The sequence below is a fragment of the Eumetopias jubatus genome, unplaced genomic scaffold (genome assembly GCF_037043125.1).
Source record: "Eumetopias jubatus isolate StellerSeaLion01/CBP00866 unplaced genomic scaffold, mEumJub1_p1.0 scaffold_5, whole genome shotgun sequence".
Lineage (NCBI taxonomy): Eukaryota > Metazoa > Chordata > Mammalia > Carnivora > Otariidae > Eumetopias > Eumetopias jubatus.
Genome location: NW_028274811.1, coordinates 84,861,436 through 84,881,519, shown reverse-complemented (window position 1 = coordinate 84,881,519; position 20,084 = coordinate 84,861,436). Strand labels below are relative to the sequence as shown.

General features: G+C 34.3%; 1 protein-coding gene across 2 annotated transcripts in view; it reads right to left on the bottom strand.

Moving 5' to 3' along the window:
• The window catches only part of FER (FER tyrosine kinase), a 427,371-nt gene that overhangs the window by 380,435 nt on the left and 26,852 nt on the right, over window positions 1–20,084 (bottom strand). For both annotated transcript variants that reach the window (XM_028102607.2, XM_028102608.2), the window contains one exon: window positions 6,965–7,230. In XM_028102607.2, coding sequence (XP_027958408.1) covers window positions 6,965–7,171 — 207 coding nt within the window. In that variant the 5' untranslated portion in view covers window positions 7,172–7,230. The remainder of the gene's footprint in view (window positions 1–6,964; window positions 7,231–20,084) is intronic.

Sequence of the window (20,084 nt, the reverse complement as noted above, 5' to 3'; positions counted from 1 at the left end):
TCAGGAGACTCTTTTAAGTACTGAGAATGATCCTGCCTCCGTAGAGGAGATAAACTCACCCTAGTCTACAAGTACTTAACAAATGTACAAGTAAGAGCCAGGGGTACCTGGGTGGCTCAGTCCGAGGTGCGATTATTGCTAATTGAAAAGTAAAAGCCAAAAAGGTCAAACTGTCTCCAAGTAACCATCACCAATCCCAAAACAAAGCTCAAGAATATTTTTTAAAATATGAAAATATTCAGTACCTAAAAAGGTAAAATTCACAATGCCTGGCCTCAAATCAAAGACTACTAAGCATAAAGATGCAGAAGAAAAAAGAAAAATTAGCCAATCAAAACTGACCCAGCAGTAACAGAGATTATAAAAGACAAAAAGAATAAAACAGTTATTGTAACTACATTCTAAGAAACTAAAGGAAAGAATAGGTATATTAAGTAGACACATGGAAGATACAAAAAAATATTCAAATTAGACTATTAAAGATAATTCATTTATTTATGACTTGTTCATTTTCAACATGGAAATGGCTCAGCTACTCAGTTTCTCTTTCCTTCTCTCCAATTCCTCCACCCTAAAGCACAGGTGTGGGGGAAAAGGAAGAGCTGGGTTTGGCCAGATATGAGAATATAAAGGAATAGCACACACAGGCATTTTTTTTTAAACAGATTTATGTATTTGTGTGAGAGAAAGAGTGCACACACACCTGTGAGTGGGGAAGAGGTGAGAATCGTCAAGCAGACTCCTAGCTGACCTGAAAAAATAAATTACCAGCAGACTTCCAATATAAGAAATGTTAAGGGAAGTCCAAGCAGAAAAAAAATAATACCAGAGAAAAACCTGGATCTACACAAAGAAATGAAGAGTACAGTGAGTTGTAACTCATTGGGTAAATATAAAGACTTATATTCTTATTTAAATTATTCAAAAGATAATAATTTACAGCAATAATAATAATATTATATTGTGGGATTTATAATACAAGTAAAATTACAAAGCATAACAGTAATAGCATAAAGTATAGGCAGGAGAAATGAAAGTATACTACTGCAAGTATATTATTATAGATGAGGTTCTATATATGACTAAAATATAAATGTGTAGTAAGTTAAAGACGTATACTATGAACCCTAAAGCAACCACTAAAATAACACAATAAACAATTATAGGTGATAACCCAACAAAGTAGGTAAAAACAGAATCATAAAAAAACTCAATCCAAAAGAAGAGAGAAAAGGAAAATAAGAAAAAGAAGAAGCAGACAGGACAAAGAGAAAACAAATAGTAAACTGATAGATTAAAACCTGACCATACAAAAAAAAATCACATTAAATCAAAATAGTCTAAACACACCAATTAAATGGCAGTGACTGTCATATTAGGAAACAAAGCAAGACCCAACCACATGCTACCTACAAGAAATCCACTCTAAATATAACAACCAAATAGGATGAAAAACACAGAATATGCTAATATTAACCAAAACAAAGCCGAAATGGTCCTATTAATATCAGATAGAGTAGATTTCATAGCAAAGAATATTATGAGGGATAAAGAAGGTAATGTCATAAATAAAAAAATGAGTCAATTCATAAGAATTTAAAAATCCTCACAGTCACCTAATACACAAGTTAATTCATTTGTCAAAAAAAAAATAACAATTCTAAGCATTTATGTAACTAGTAACAGATTCACAAAACATGAAATAAAAACTGATGAAACTGCAAGGAGAATAGACAAATTCACAATTATAATCAGAGATTTCAATACTCATCTTTCAACAATTGAGAGAATAGGTGGACAAAAATGAGTAAAGAAATAAAAGACTTGAACACCACTATATACCATCTTGACCTGTCACTTATAGAACACTCCACCCAACAACAAAAGGATATCACATGTGTATGAAACAGTTCCTTGACAGACCATATTTTGGGCCATGAAACAAGTAATCTAAATATAAAAGTACAAAATAGGCTCTTATAAAGAAATGGAACTAAGTTCAAAATCAATAACAAAAATGTCTCTGGGGAAAAAAACCCAAATATTTGGAAATTAAATAATAGACTTTGAAAGAACACATGGGTCAAAAAAGAAATCAAAACAAAAGTTAAAATGTATGCTGAACTGAAAGAAAATGAAAATAAGCTTATAAAAAGTTCTAGGATTTAGCTAAAACAGTACTCAGAGAAAAAAAAACTATAAGCTTATATTACAAAAGAAGATAGATCTTAAATCAATAATCTGTTTCCACCTTACTAAATGAGGGTAAGTAAGAGCAAATTAAGTGGGAAAAAATTAATAGATTTCAGAGGAGAAATGCAATAGAAAACAGAAAATCAATGAAATCAAAAGGGTAGTTCTCAGTATCAGTAAAGTTGATAAACCTCTAGCCTGTCTGATCAGGAAAAAAAGAGAGAAGACGAAAATTGCCAATATCAGGAATGAGAAAGGTATTAAAAGGACAATAATGGAAAATAATAAACAACATAAAAATGTTGACATCTTAGACAAAAGTGAACAAATTCCTTGAAAAGCATAATCTACCAAAGTTCACTCAAGAAGAAAAAGACTAGCTGAAGAGCCCACTATATTAAACATTAAATGTATAATTAAAAACCTTCTCTGAAAGAAAACTTTAGGCCCTGATGATTTCATTGGTGAATTCTATCAAACATCTAAGTAAGAAATAAAAACAATTCTACACAAACCTCACAAGAAAACTAAAGAGAAAATACTTCCCAACTTGTCCTATGAGGCCAGCATTACCCTGATGCCAAAACCACAAAACATTACAAGAAAAGACAACTGCAAACCAATATCCCTCAGTAAAACTGAGATAATTTCAAAAAAAAAAGTTTTAGCAAATTGAATCCAAAGATTTAAAAAAAAAAAAAAGGACAATATCTAAAACTAGGTGGGGTTTAATCCAGGAATACAAGATTGTTTTAACATTTGAAATATCTGAAAATCAGTGAGTACATTTCAATATATTATCAAGCTGAAAAGAAAAAACAATACAATCATCTAAGCAGAAAAAGATAAACCACTTGACAAAACCCCAACATCAGTGCATGAAAAAAACTCTCAGCTAAGTAGGAGTAGAAGCTTCCACAAGCTTATAAAAAAAGGTATCTACAAAAAACTCACAGCTAACAGCATAATTAATTGTGAAAGACTAAATGTGTTTCCCCTAAGATTAGCAACAAGACATGGATATCTGTTGTCTATACTTCTGTTCAGGTTTGTGCTAGAGGTTCTAGCCAGTGCAAAAATAAAGAAAAGCAAATAAAAGACATCCAAATGAAAAAGAAGGAAAATTGTCTTTGTTCACAGAAGACATAATCACCTGTGTAGAAAATCCAAAGGAATCTACAAAAAAGCTACAAATAAGCGAGTTTCACGAAGTTTAGGTTACGAGATTAGTATACATAATAATCATGAACAGTGGGAAACTAAAATTTTGAAAAAATACTATTTACAAGAGTATCAAAAAATATGAAATACACATAAATCTGAAAGTCCTGTACACTGAAAACTGGAAGACTACTCAGAAAAATTAAAGAAAATATATACCATGTTTATGGACTGGAAGATCCAGTACTGTTAAGATACACGTTTTCCCCAAATTTACCTATACAGTCAGTGCATTCCAATCATAATCCAGTAGCCTTTTTAAAATAGAAATTGACGAGCTAATTCTATAATTCATATGGGTACGCCTGGGTGGCTCAGTCGGTTAAGCTTCTGCCTTCAGCTCAGGTCATGATCCCAGGGTCCTGGGATCTGTCCCGAATTGGGCTCCTTCCTCAGTGGGGAGCCTGCTTCTCCCTCTGCCTCTGCCTCTCTGTCTCTCATGAATAAATAAAATCTTAAATAAATAAATAAATAAAATTCATATGGAATTGTAAAGGAACCAAAATAGCCAAAAGTATTTTGAAAGAAAAAAAAAAGAACAGAAAAATTACACTACTTTGTGATTATTATAAAACAGCAAAATAAAAAGTGTGTTATTTGTGTCAGGGCAGACAAAAACACAGGCGGAACATAATAAAGTGTGTAGAAATAGGCTTACAAACGATGGTCAATTGATTTTCAACAAAAATGCAAAGGAGAAAGCTTAATCTTTTCAACAAATGTTGCTAGAACAAATGGATATCTGTTTGCAAAAAAAAAACTTGATCATACCTTGCCCCCTATATAAAAATTAACTAAAAATGGATCATAAACCTAAATCTAAAGCAAAACTATAAAACTTCCAGGTGCAAACAAAGGAGAAACTCAGCAAATTTAGGTCAGCCAACAGTGGGGTTTTTTTTTTAGAGGCAACACCAAAAACACAACATCCTAAAGAAAAAAATTGATAAACTGGACTTTTTTTAGGTAGAATAAATGATGACTTTTCAGTGTTAAGAGGAAAGGCTGACACATTCCTTGTTTTTCTTCGGGTTTCCAACCATTGTTCACTGTTACCTCTCAACACTTCCTCTTTGAAAGGCAATCCTGCCCATTTAAACCTTCCCTCCCAATCTTTATCACTTTCCCTAGCCCCCTTTGCAATCCAAAAACTCTCCTGACTTCCTTAATTATTTTAGCATTTGTCTCCATCTATCCCTTACCAAAATACTTGACACTTTAGTGTGTACACTGATGATTCCTCCACTGGCCTGACCTCACAAATCTTCAATCTTCTATACCTACTAATCCTATTTCTTGTTACTTTCACTATCTTACTTTTCTCAAGAGTTTAATTCCAGGGGCACCTGGGTGGCTCAGTCAGTTAAATGTCTGCCTTCGGCTCAGGTCATGATCCCAGGGTCCTGGCATCGAGTCCCACATCGGGCTCCTTGCTCAGTAGGGAGCCTGCTTCTCCCTCTCCCTCAGCCTGCTGCTCCCCCTGCTTGTGCTCTCTCTAATAAATAAATAAAATCTTAAAAAAAAATGAGTATAATTCCACTTAAACACGGTAAATAGAACACATGGCTATTTCTCCACTTCTTCCCAAAATCCCACTAAAATATAATGTAGTTACTTAAAGTATAAATTCACAATAACAAAGAAAATAGAAAAGGGGACAACCACAGATAAGACATGTCAACAAAACATAAGAAAATAAAAAGTAGGTCAATGGTAATTAATTTGAGATTATTTCAACAAGAAATGTTGAAAACAAGTGTTCTGCAAAGGGTAGGTCAAGAAGAAAGGGCCATGTAGGCGGAGATGGTGGTCAAAAGGTACAAATTTCTACTTAAAAGATCAGTAAGTACTAGGTGTATAACGTACAACATGATGGTTATAATTAACACTGCTGTATGATATATAGAAAACTTAAGAGGGTAGATCCTAAGAGTTATCATCACAGAAAGGATTTTTTTCTTTTCTTTTTATTTTATCTACATGAGATGACAGATGTTAACTAAACCTATTGTAGTAATAATTTCACAATATTTGTGAATCAAACCATCATGCTGTATAACTTAAACTTAAATAGGAATGCATGTATGTCATTTATTTCTCAATAAAAAAAGAAGAAAAGGCCAATTTATAGGGTCAGACCTATAATTCCAGTAAAGCTCAGAAACTGGAGAAACCTATATGAAAGAAGCTGAGACGATACTGAAACAGAGGAATCGATTCAAAGTCTATATAAGGAGCAGACAGAACTCTCATTTCTATTGCTCAGCCCACACAAACATGCAACTGTTCTTCCCCCAATTCAGAAGAAAACAAGAGGAAAAAATAAACCAGAGAGCCTTTGGACTAAGAGACATTAGGCAGCTTACCAAAAACAGGAAGATTAACTAAAGTATAACTCTTAGAACACTCAACCTACTTTCCCTATCAATTCTCGTAACATAACAGAGTAGTCAAACCAAACACAGGACAAGTTAAATCTGAATTTCAGATAAAAAATAAATAATTTTTAGTGTATGTGTGTCCCAAATATCACATGCAAAATTTAACTGGTGTCCTACATTTTTATTTGCTATGTCTGGCAACCCCATCTTCAGACTAGAGACTAGAGAATTCCTTTTTGGGGAACCTGACTAGCCTAGGGAAGGAAGTTAAAGATATTAACATTAAGGGGTTCTCAACGAAATCACAGATCCTTAGCGGATCATACACACCACACACACATTCCATTGGAAACAATTTCCTCTACAATTTACTCAAATCCTAAGAAATATTAGTAAAAGAAACACACTAATTTTTTTAACTTTCCAAAGTAAAACAAGGAAGACTTTCCTTTACTTTGAATAAGTATAGTGAAATATGATATTTAAGTAATACAATGGAAATACATAGAGCAGAAATCTAAGAACGATTAAGGTGTGTAATATTTCATCTTTAATGCCTTCCAACAGCAATTAACAGTGCAATTTGGCCTTTATTTTTGTGGTGCTTAATTTTAAATTTTATATTATATTTTTACAATCTTAGAGTTAAAAAAACATATTGTTTATCCAAAGAATTTTTTAGTGTGATTACCTCAGCAGTACATTATTATTTTAGTAAGATGAATGATAGCAAAGAACACTATGTGTTAAAATACTCCATGTGATTCACTACACAAATGATTCACAGAAGAATTCAGGGAAGGTGGGTTATGATAAAAGCTTGTGTCAAAAGAAAATAGCAGGTCTCAAGACACGCAAGAAAATAGGGTAATGAAGAAAACAAAATTTGTAAAAAATGGCTCTCAAACCAAAATCATTACAATAATCTAGACATCAATTTTTAATTTCAAAATTCAAAAATTTCAGACCTACCAACTCAGATTCAGGAGGTAGGGCATAAAATGTGTAATTTTTGAAACTTTCTCCCATGAGATTCTGATAATCAGCAAGATTTTGGAACCACTGCTTTAGAATGCTAATTTGGGTATGCTCCCTCAACAGCATGATCTATTTGCCCTAAGAAAAATTATGATGCTATACACAATAAATAATGAAATTATTCTCCTTACCTTGGATACATTGCTGACATAATTCATTTGAACAGTACTTTCCTTATCAACTTGATTACAAAGGTTCTGTAAAGTAGATGCATATTCTTTATCACTTTTTATTCTCAGGGCCATAAATTTCTTCACTGTTTCCAGTAACCGTAATTCCCAGTCTTGCAATTTTAGCACAGCTTCATGTGAATTCTTCAGGTCACTCCCAAACCCCATTTTGTAAGGCACTGTCTTATCCTCCACACTGCACTGTGAGCCTTCTAATCAGCACATATCTGTGTATGTAAACAGAAGGGGAAAAAAAGTCAAATCAAAAGGAAATTTGTCTTCAAAGGAAAGTTATGGCCTATTCCTTTTAGGGTAAAAAAAAAAAATCACTACAACTGAATGCTTTCACTGCACTATCAGGATAACAAGATGAGGATGTCCACTCTCTCCACTTCTACTGAACATTGTACCGGAGGTTCTAGCCATTACAATGAGATAAATGAAATAATTTCCATGGTAATCGAAAAAGAAAGAAGTGAAACTATATTTATTTGCAGAGGACATGAGATTGTATATACAAAATCCTAAGGAATGTAATAAAAAAGAAGTACTAGCATTAACAAGATCAATATACAAAAATCAATTATATTTCTATACACTAGCAAGGATCAATCTGAAAATGAAATTAAAAAAACAATTCCTATATATGACTGCATCGAAAAGACTAAAATATTTAGGGATAAGTTTTATAAAGTAAGTTAAAAACCTGTGCTCTTGAAACTATAAAATATTGTTGAAAGAAATTAAGGAAGACCCAAATAAATGGAAAGACTCTGTTAATGGATCCAAAAGACTTAATATTGTTAAAAAAGCAATCCTCTCCAATTTGATCTACAGCTTTAACTTAATCCATATTAACATATGGATTTTTTTTAAAGAAATTGAAAAGCTGATCTTAAAAAAACATCTTGAAAAAGAACAAAGCTGGAAGACTCACACCTCCTGATTTCAAAACTGAATGAATAGCTACAATAATCAAGGCAATGTGGTACTGGCATATAGACAGACATAGAAATCAGCGGAATAGAAGAGAGGGTCCAGATGTGAATCTTCACATTTATAATTTTCTACAAGGGTGCCACATCTTTTCATTTAGAAAAAAAAGTCTTTCAACTGATGGTGCTGGGAAAACTGAACTTCTACATGCAAAAGAACGACGCAGGATGCCTTCCTTATGCCATACATAAAAAAATTAACTCTAAAGGGATAATAGATCTAAATATCAGAGCTAAAACTATAAAACTCTCAGAAGAAAACAGAGTAGACCATCTTTGTGACCACGGCTCAGGAAATAGTTTCTTAGATAAGACACCATAAGCAAAAGCAACAAAATTAAAATACATAAATTGAATTTAATCAAAATTTAAAACTTCTATACTTCAAAGGTCATCATTAAGAAAGTGAAAAGAGCACAGAATGAGAGAAAATATTTGCAAATACTTATTTGATAAGGAACTTCTATCTGGAATATATAAAGAATTCTTACAACTCAATAATAAAAAGACAAATACACCAAATAAAATAGGCAATAGACACTTCTCCAAACAAGAGCTACAAAGGTCCAATAAGCACATGAAAAGATGTTCAATATCATTAGCCATCAGGAAAATACCAATCAAAACCACAATGAGATACTATATCACACCACTAGAATGTCTTTAATCAAAAGCCAGATAATATCAAGTGTTGGAGACTGTGAAGAAATTAGAACCCTCATATACTGCTGGTGGAAATGTAACATGGGGCCGTTTCTCAAAGTTAAAAACAGAGCTATGATATGACCCAGAAATTCCACTCTTGGGTATATATCCAAGAGGAATGAAAACATATGCCCACAAAAAACTTGTACATCAATGTTCCAGCAGAATTATTCGTAACAGTTACAATGTGGAAATAATCCAAATATACATCAACTGTTGAATGGATAAATAAAACATGATATCTACATACAACATAATATTAGCAATGAAAAGGAAAAAATTACTGATAGAAGCTACAATATGGATGAACCTTGTGAACATTATGCTAAGTAAAAGAAACCTAGACACAATGATCTCTTTATATGATCTCTTTATATGAAATGCCCAAATTGTACAGATATAAAGTAGATTAGTAGTTGCCTGGGGCTGCAAATTTGGGAAGAAATGAGGAGTAATTGCCAGAGGATACTGGATTTCATTTTGGGGCAATGAAACTATTCTAAAATTGATTGTGGTGATGGTGGCATAACGCCGTGAACAGAATAAAAACCAGTGAACTACACAGTTTAAGTGGGTGAATTCTTCAGTATATGAGTTATAGCTCAATAAAGTTGCTTAAAAAATCACTACAGCATAACTTATGATCACCTAAAGGTCAGTTCTCAGAAATTTCCCCAAAATATCCTGCTTGTTTGCTATAAATTCTGAAAACTATGATAGCATTTATTTTGCTCTCCAGACTCCTAAAATTTCAGGCAATGAATCTTTCAGGGCCCATTAGAAGAAATGAAGAAACACACCTCTTATTTTTAGTTTTGGCTTATCCATACCAGAAGTCATTTTCTTGTTAATTCATCTGAGATCCTCTAAGCTATAGAGAAAAATGAGAAGAGGTTTACGTTTCTAACCTCAGTGGTACCATCTAAAGCAATGGTAAAAATGTGGGTTTTCCAAATAGAGAACAAATTACAATTTTTCAGAACAGAAAACTGGCCAGTTTTATGATCTATCAAATAAGTAGAGAAGAGAAAAAAGGTTGTGAAAAACTGCACTTCATCCAAGTTCCCAAAGTAGTAACCAGGACACCAAATGGACCTTAACATAATTAAGTCAATACAAAGTAATTGACTTATTCACTTTAATATGGAGTAGGATAATTCCAGTTTTTTCACTTTGGATGTAGTAGATACACTGTATCTTTATAGGATACAAAAATTTACAATGAACATTTTTCTGTTATTTTACCTACAGCTCATCTAAGTCTCAGTAAAGATACATTCTATCTCATCCCATGTTTTCAATGGAAAAATAAAGAATAATTTTTGAGGCCAAAAAAATGTGAAACAATTTCCTTTTTTTAAAAACTATATCTGAGATTGTGGTTCATTTTATTCCATAACTTGGGATAAATATCACTTCTGCTCCTAAATATACCTGTTTATACCTGATCTAAACTTTGATAATATTTTTTTCTTCCATTACCAGGAACTTCAAAAGGATTATGAAGAGCTCAGAAGGATAAAAAAGGAAATAGAATCTGGCAGCTATGAGAGAAACCCTCCAGCCCATCCTAAAGGTGTACTTATACACACCAATATTCTAGGTCTAGAAATAGAAAATAATTTCATTTACGGTACCACTCCTTAAGGAATGTCAAATGATAAAAATGTTAAAAACAACCCCATAATAAATTAAGACCTTGTCTAACTGTTAAATTGGTAGAGATTATAAATACTTTAGGAATTAAGGGAATGACATCCTACAGGCAAATGACATAAATAAGACTATTTGCTTCAGTAGTGTTTGAGATAACAATACAAAAGAAGCCAAAAATATCCATCAAAAGGAACTGACTAGGTAAATTACAATCAAGGCTGCTGCATCTGATTCTAACTGAGCAATTCTAGGCAGTGCCATTCAAATCACGGTCTATGTGAATGTGTTCAGTATCCAACCTTCACAATCATACGTGGTAGATCTGATTGCGGTACATTCATTCAGTGGAATATCATTCAGTTCTAATAAAAAATGAGAAAATCTTTTGTGTATTGATCCGGAACTATCATTAAAAACTTCTAACTGAAAAAAGTGAGACACAGAACTTGGTATGCTTACATTGTATAAAAAAAGAGGAGGAATGATAGAAATTAATTTTCCTTATAAGTACAAAAAATATTTCCTGAAGAACACATAGTGGCTGGGACACTGGAGTGGGAGAGAAGGGCTTTTCATTATATACCCTTTTGTACATTTAAATTTTGTGCTAAGTGAATGTATTGATACTACCTATTCAAAAAATAAAGAATTTTTGAAGAGAAAAAAAAAATAATGAAAGCTAGACCAGCCCAGAAAAGTTTTCTAGAAATGGTAAGATTTGAGATTAGGGGTGAAAAATGACCATGATTTAGATTATAAAAAGTCAAAGAGGAAATGTATTCCAGGAAGTAGGAGCAGTATGGTACCAAAAAAAAAAAAAAAAAAAAAAAGAGAGGTAATATGAGGTAAAGCAAAGAAAAAAATGTCTCCAAAATCAAGCTATATGTGGCAAGCAGTGGGAGATGCCGTACGAGTTTATCTGCTATTCCACTATAAACTAATAGCAGATTAGCGGGAAACTAATAAGGATCAAACTTCTTGAATTAATTGGTTTTTAAGGCAAAATAACATGATCATGAATGTGATTTTTTTAATGACTAATTTACTGGTGCTAGTTACATAAGTATGTTCGATTTGTGAAATTTCATCAAGCTGAGCACCTGTGATTCATGTACTTTTCTATCTGTATGTTACAGCAATAAAAAGAGAAAAAGGGACATAGAGATAGATTTTAATCTGAAAGCTAGGGATAAAATAGCTTGAAGAGAGGGGAAAAAATGAGACATAAGACAAATCAATAAGTCATAGCAATATATAACTTGAAAAATGAGAATCTATAATTGACAGTATCAGTGAGAATTAAGAAGAAAGATCTTTGACGTGGTGTATAAATTTAGGGAACAAAAGAGAGACAGATGATCCAAAGACAACTTCAAGGCTTTAATAAGAAATATTGACAATACCAACAGAATTGGAAGAATGAGAATATGGAGCTCCTTTAAAGAAAAAATAAAAGAGGTTTGGTAGAGTTATAGATGCCAGGATGAAAAAGAAGATATTTACAATACCAAATGTCAGAGGAAGATGTGAAAATTGTAAAAAAAAAAAAAAAAAAAAGTCATTATTGGAATTTGGGGATAAATTTGGTATAGTGAAGCGGTATCTCAGAAGCTCCTACCACCAATAACTAAAAAGAATAAAAAACTGTTTTTGAGAAAAAGCAAAAATTTAAATATATCATCAGTAAGTAGAGTGAAAACCAACTTTATGCTACAACTTTCACAGCATGCTTTCAAAGAAAAGAAAGAAAATTCTGGAGCTCTAGGTACTATGGCAATGTGCCCAACACTACCCCAACTTCCAGAAGAGTTTCTGAGGAATCAGAATTAACAAAATCCTGAGAATTCACACTGGATGCTTCAATATGAAAAGAAGCAGGCAGTGAATAGGCCAACCTAGGGACAGTCAAGAAAATATCTAGAGAGAAGCCTCTCTGCACCAGGACAGGACGTTACAACATGCAGAGAGGGCAGGTTTGGCTTGCCATATTCCAGGCTCTGTGAAGAACTGGTGGATGAAATTAAATCCAGGATTACAAGATGTTTAATGGAATTTCATAAGAGAAAGTAAATCTCAGGGCCCCCAACAAGGTCAAACTCAGCCCCAGGCAATATCTCCCTACCACCTCCATGTTCATACAACAAAGAAACCAAAATTAAAAAGTAAAAGCCAGCTTCTGGTCCAGATAAGATGACACAAGACCATTTTTCCCAGTTCCATCACACAAAACACAACTATAAACACAAGAAAGAGACTACCAAAGAAGAACTCTGAAAAGTGGATAGAAGGCAACCTCCCTTGGCCCTAGGATTAGAAGAACAGCGCAGAGGCTAAGCGTCTCAGGTTCTCCTCACCCAACAGGAGGTCGAGACCTGACTTTTCCCAACCTCAAGTCTAGTAACAAAAGGCAGCCCATATAGGTAGGCTAACTCCCTCAGGATCCAATAGGAGTCCCTCTGACAACAACTGGAGAGCCAGACCACCAAAAGAGAAATTATTTGTGAGCCCCACCAAAAATAAACAGCCAGAAGAAGCACTCTCCTTACCTGCTAGGCCTGAGAATCCCCTTTTCCACAAAGAGAAACTGAATGAGGTAAGAAGAACCAGCAAAGAGACCCAGCTATCAAGTCAGGAAACCTCTTTGTTCTCACAGGTCTGAGGTCCTCCTTCCCCACCAGAGATACCAGAGCAGGCAAGCAGAACCAACAAAACAAACCCAGCTGAAGCTGCTGCTCAAGACTTTCCTCTCCTGCCCAGGGACATCAGGACAGCAAGGGGGCACAGTAAGGAAATTCTACCTTAGCCCTTTTCTACCAATAGATATCTAGGAGCTCAGCCTAAGAAAAACATCTTCTACTCTGCAGCACCAGCAGGAACCAGTGGGAGCCCTAGTTATATCAGACAAACAAAGCAAACCAAAATAACAGCACAAAGATTCTCACAATTAACTGCCATTGAAACCAAAGCGCATAAAAATAGGCCAAAAGGTCTGCATGCGAAACCTAAACAGAGGGACTTCCTGTGAATATAAAACATTGAAACAGACCCCAGGGTCTCTGACATTAATAGATAAAATATCTAAGATTCAATTGAAAAATCACCTCTCATACCAAGAACCAAGAAAATCACAGCTTGAATGAGAAAAGACAATCAACTAATGCCAGCACTGAGATGAATTAGATGTTGGAATTATCTGAAAAGGATTTTAAATCAGCTATCTTAAAAATGCTTCATCAGTTATAAATTCTCTTAAAAACAAATGTAAAAATGGAAAATCTAAGCAAAGAAATAGAAGTTATAAAAATAACCAGATGGAACTTACAGAACTAAAATATGCAATAACAGGAATAAAAAACTCACTAGATAAGCTCATTAGAAGAGCAGAGATGAAAGAGGGTACAATCAGTGCATGTAAGGACAGAGTAAAAGAATTCAACCAATCCAAACAACAGAGAGAAAATAGACTGACAAAAAAGAATAAAGCCTTGGAGACCTGTGTGACAATAACAAAAGATCCAACATTTATATCATCTGAGTTCTGGAAAGAGGAGAAAGAGAGTAGGCTGAAAAATTATTCAAAGAAGTATGTCCATCTTGGGGAATAAGCTAATATAAAGTCACAGAAATCAAGACAGTGTGATCCTCGTAGAGTATAACAACAGATCAGTGGAACAGAATAGAGAACCCAGAAATAAATCCACACAAATATGCTCAACTGCTTCTTGACAAAGGTCCAAAAGCAGTTCAGTGGTACGGGAGCAGCTGGATAGCTATAGGCCAAGAAAAAAAAGAGAGAGCAAGAGAGAGACAGAGAGATAATCTGGACCTAACATCTCACACAAAAATTAACTCAAAAGGATCATGAACTGGGGCACCTGGATGGCTCAGTTAGTTAAGTGTCTGACTCTTGATTTCGGCTCAGGTCGTGATCTCAGGGTTGTGAGATCGAGCTTGTGCTGGGTACGGAGCCTACTTGTGATTCTCTCTCTGCCTCTCCTTCTGCCCCTCCACCCCCTACCTGACTCCCGCGCGTGCGCGCACATGCTCTCAAAAAAAAAAAAAAAAAAGGATCATGAACTTAAATATAAATATAAAACTTCTAGGGAAAAAAAAGATATCTTCTGGATCTAAAGCTAGGCAAAGTTCTTAGATTTGACACAAAAACATAATCCATAAAAAAGAAAAATCAATAAATTGGGCCTCATCAGAAGTAAAAACTTTTGCCTGTGAAAGCCCATGTGAACAGGATAAAAGACAAGCTACAGACTTTGAAAAAATATTTGCAAATGATATATCTGACAGAAGTCTAGTATCTAGAATAAAGAAAAATCTCTCAAATTCAACAGGTAACAACAACAATCTAACTAGAAAATGAGCAAAAGACATGAACACACATTGCACAGAAAAGGATACAAAAATGGCAAATAAGCACATGAAAAGATATTCAACATAATTAGGCATCAGGGAAATGCAGTTAAAACTACAACGAGAGGGGTGCTTGGCTGGCTCAATGGTGGAGCGTGTGACTCTTGACCTCAGGGTCATGAGTTCAAGCCCTGTGTTGGGCATGAAACCTACTTAAAAATAAATAAATAAAAATAAGGGACGCTTGGGTGGCTCAGTCGGTGAAGCATCTACCTTAGGCTCAGGTCATGATTCCAGGGTCCTGGGATCGAGTCCCACATCGGACTCCTTGCTAAGCGGGGAGCCTGCTTCTCCCTCTGCCTGCCACTCCCCCTGCTTGTGCTCTCTCTCTCTGACAAATAAATAAATAAAATCTTAAATAAATAAAATTATTAAAAAGCTACAATGAGATATCATTACATACTTACCAGAATGGCTAAAATAAAATATAATGACAAAACCAAATGGTTGTGGGAATATGGGAAAAACTGGATCACTCATTTGTTGCTGGTCAGAAGACAAAATGGTACATCCACTCTGATTTCTGATAAAACTAAACATCCAGCTACATTATGACCCAGCAATGGCACTCTTGGACACTTACGCCAGAGAAATGAAAACATATCTTCATACAAAAACTCGTACAAAATGTTCATAGCAGATTTATTCATAATAGCCAAAAACTGGAATCAGCCCAGAGATCCTTCAATGAGTGAATACATACCACGGAATACTAACTACAGTAAAAAGGAACAAGAACAAACTGTCAATATAGGCAACCACTTGGATGAATCTCCCAAGAATCCTGCTGTATGAAAAAAGCCAATCCCTAAAAGTTACATACTGTATGATTCCATTTATATAACATTCTTGAAATGACAAAATTTTGGAAAAAGGACGGAATAAGGGTTGCCAGGGTTTAGGGCTTGCAGAACAGAGGGGGGGAAGCAAGTGTAGTTATAATAGAGGAACACATGGGATTCTATTAATATTGGAACTGTTTGATACTTTGATGACAGTAGTGGATACATGAGTCTATCTAGACTGGTAGCAAAATTTTATAGGACTTAATATACACACAACAAATGAATACAACTAAAACTGAGTACAATTAAAATTCATATTTCTATAACATTGGCGGAATGTGTCAGTGTTAATATACTGACTGTCGTTTCATATATAGTTTTGCAAAATGTTACAACTGGGGGAAACTGAACAAAATGTACCAGGGATTATTATTTCATACAACTGCATGTTAGTCTACAATTACCTCAAGAGAAATTCCAATTTGGAAAAAAGTTATGCCCAGATCTCAAACTATAGCTCAGAAGAAGAAGACGTGGAGAGGGCATTACAAATTCAGCTACGTTCTTCCAGAAATAATAGGTAAGAACTGCCTATGTTAACCCCATGGGAGATGAAAAAAATGGCAAGGAAAGCATACAGTTATGCTGTAGCCAAAAATTAGAGAGAGAGACAGAGACACAGAATGGGTCAGAGGGACTGTTATATCACAGACAGATTTGTAATGTAAGTTCCAATCAGTCAGGGAAGTACTCTGCTTTGTTCCCCCAGTATATCTCCAGTGCTTAAAACTGTGCCTTGCATACAGCTGCAATAAATACCTGTTAAATGAATTAGCTACACAGCCATGCAGCACTCTATATGCACTCTCTCATGCCGCACAGTCCCTACTTCAGAATCTTCATTCTTTAGGATACTCAATAATACTAGGTATTAATTTTACAACCCTAACCTACAGGTTGAAATTCCAACTCCACTGCCTGATAATCAAAGCCCAGCCAACCTTCCCCTCTCAGCAACAGTACCACACCTTACTACTTAATGGTTCCTTACATGTCTCTGTGTCTTTGCAGATGTTCCTTCAGTCTAAATGCTTTTCCTCCCTTGTTGGCCTGAAGAATTATCAGCAGCTAGACTTAAAAGTAGTATTCTCTGTGAAGGCTTCTGTGACTATCCCCACAATCATAACCCCCCAGGTCGACTTAGGTGTTCCCTTTTCTCAGATCTCAGGGATCATGTAAGTATCTATGATTAATAGAACACTTCTCATGGTATGTGTTAGCTATTTGTTGAAATATATTTCTCCCATTAAACTCTGAAATATCACATATTTTTCATCTTGACATCAGTGGGGCTTAAGTTACTACCCAGGATACAGTAGGCATTCAATTTACTGCAAATAATTGCAAGCACAAACTCATTTTTTAAAAGATTTGTAAATAAAATTTTAAAATAAAAATATCTATAATTTAGTAGATAGTACAAATGAGGCAGGAACAGTATTATACAAAAATGCATGCATGTTATTAGCAAAGATGTCTACTTTTAAATATCATCTTTTAAAAAGTGAAAATAACAAAACTAATGAACTATTGACTATTTAGGTTTATTTAAATTTGTTTTATTCAGCTTGTTAAGAATCAAGTGAGTTATGCTGAGTTTTCAATTTGCCAGAGTTATTAAAAAATTTAAAATAACCATTAAAAATTGCTATCTTTTCAAAAATTAAAAGTTCATGCTGTATAAAAGAAATCTACACATACTTTTAAATAAAAATGGAATTTATTAAATAGCAAAATATAAAACAACTAGTTTCCTTAGTAGGATAATAGAATTCCCATGGTATTTCTTGTAAGAAGAAGGGCATATGCAAGTATTTATTCTAAAATGTCTCCTGTTTTTCAACTTTTGGCTCCACAACTGGCAACTTTTACATTCTCTGAGAATACAGATGGAAATGTTGTTTTTATATAGCATAAAGTTTAATCTGTATTGAATATTCTGTTTCATATAAGGGTGATTTATTTTAACATAGATGATGTCTTGTGGTCAAAAATATCTATTTAGTTATTTCCTTTATTTTAACATTGACAAAGAGATTCAAATATACCACGAAGGTATGCTAATTTAAAAAAATCTGCAAATAAGTGAATAAAAACTGTGTAATAGAAATAGGAAATATTTCATTCTTCCCCCAAGAGATATTTTCACAAGCTGGCAAGAAATTCAATGAGTTTGAATTTATAGCCCTTGACTAATAGAACCCAGCAAAATCAGTTTATGGTTCAACTTACTTTATTAGTATATGTTTGTTCATTGATAAAGACTATAAAATCATTAATCAGTTAAAGTACAAATATAATTATCTAATGGTATTTCTTACATTTCATATGCTTCAGTACTGACAGAAATCAGAAACAGTGACTCTATTTGAACAAAATATTAAGCTGCCTGCAGCAAGACAGAAACAAAGTCACAAAAAGCCAAGTACGCAAGTAATAACCAAGATTACAAACCAAAAAGCTGACGTCATATGAATACAAAGTGAGGTGTTTTTTTCATAAGCAGTTAAACAGGCAGGAATGAACAGTCACCAAAGTTTAACTATAAAGACAACATCATTCATTACCGGTTAATATATGCTGACCTTGGCCACCCTACAGATTCAGTATTTAAAACTCCTCTCATGCTTTATTTGAAAGTGTTGCTTTTAGCTTAATTTAAAATAAAAGTTAATTCAAATGAAATGGCACTGGATTGTCCAGCCAGCCTACTAAAGGATGATAATATTCCACTGAAAAGGAACACTATACAAGCTATACACAAATGAACAACATGTTTATTTTTGAATGAACTGGTTTTTTTTAATTTTAAAAATGTATTTGAAGTACTGACATTTAAAATTATTGGCCAAGAGCAGAATTATTAACAGAATTTTTTTCTTTGTTTTAAAGTAATAATATAAACCAACAAGTATGTATTGAGTAACCATGGGAAAGACACTGTGAGGGGTACAAAGATAAATAAAATTTGGATTACTACCTTCAAATACTTACAGTATATTAAGAATAAATAGACAACTTCATATGTAACAATGATACAATTCATTCAAAATTCATTCAGCCACACGTATTGAACATCTATGTGTTAGACATATTTCTCAGTGCCAGGAATATCAAGACCCATAAGATTACAGTCCCTATTCGCAAAAGTCCACAATTTACTAAGGGTGACAAACATGGAAACAAACAAATGCCATATAATTCAACAGGTTCACAAATATAAATGTGTTCTAAACTCGGTGGGGATACAGAAGAAGCATGCATATTTCTTTTTTTTTTTTAAGATTTTATTTATTTATTTGAGAGAAAGAATGAGAGAGAGAGTACATGAGAGGAGGGAGGGTCAGGAGGGAGAAGCAGACTCCCTGCCGAGCAGGGAGCCCGATGCGGGACTCGATCCTGGGACTCCAGGATCATGACCTGAGCCGAAGGCAGTCGCCCAACCAACTGAGCCACCCAGGCGCCCCAAAGCATGCATATTTCTAGAGGCCATCAAGGAAGGCTTCACAGAACATAAAAGCCTAAGGTATAAAGTGCTACAAAGACATAGGGAAAGGAAAAACCACAGCTGATTAGGGGAGCTCAAAAATTCTTTATTAAGAAGAGAACATCACATCACAATATATACATGTGTCACACAGCACACCTGAAACACACACAGTGTTATATGTCAATTATACCTCAAGAAAACTGGAAAGCATTTTTTAATTAAAAAAAAAAAAGGAAAGAACATCTCCAACAAGCCTGGAGGGATACCTATGAAAAGAGCACATGCACATGGGTGTATGCAAACGTGCATGCAGGAGGTGGCTGTGGGAACAGACAGTCCTGGGTTGAAATGCTAACTCCACCATTTAATAGCTGTAAAACTACATTTTAATTAACCTTCTGGAAGCCCAGTTTTCTGATCTTTAAAATTGGGATACTAATACCTACTTTGCAGGGTTGTTATGAAGGTTAGATGAGATGAGGTATATAATGTGCCTGGCTTTGGAGAGACTTATTAAAAAAAGTAATCATTACTAATAAAGCATGAGAGACAGAGAGCATCTCCACACAAGACCGGACAGAGAAGAGCAAGTGAAGAAGGAGGGCTACCTTCCAAGTAGAAGTTTAAACATAAGCAAGGTTACACAGGTGGGAAAACGCAGGACATGCTGGTGAAACACTGTTAATCTGAAGGAAAACAGGGGAACAAAGATTTAAAAGATTAAGTATGGCTACAATGCATACTACCCTGTATGGTCTAAATTCTAGAAATATAACCATAATTTAGATACCTCTTAACCTTTTACTCTCCCTAAGTGATTAATTATTATAAAAGAGCTCAGGGTTCCAATTAAGGCCAATTTTTTTCCCTTCAAAGAGAGTAGCAATACAGGAAGAAGTCAAAATAATTTCAAAATCCATATGTGTACTTTAGGTTCATTAAAGATATACAGTAGCAGAGTGGCA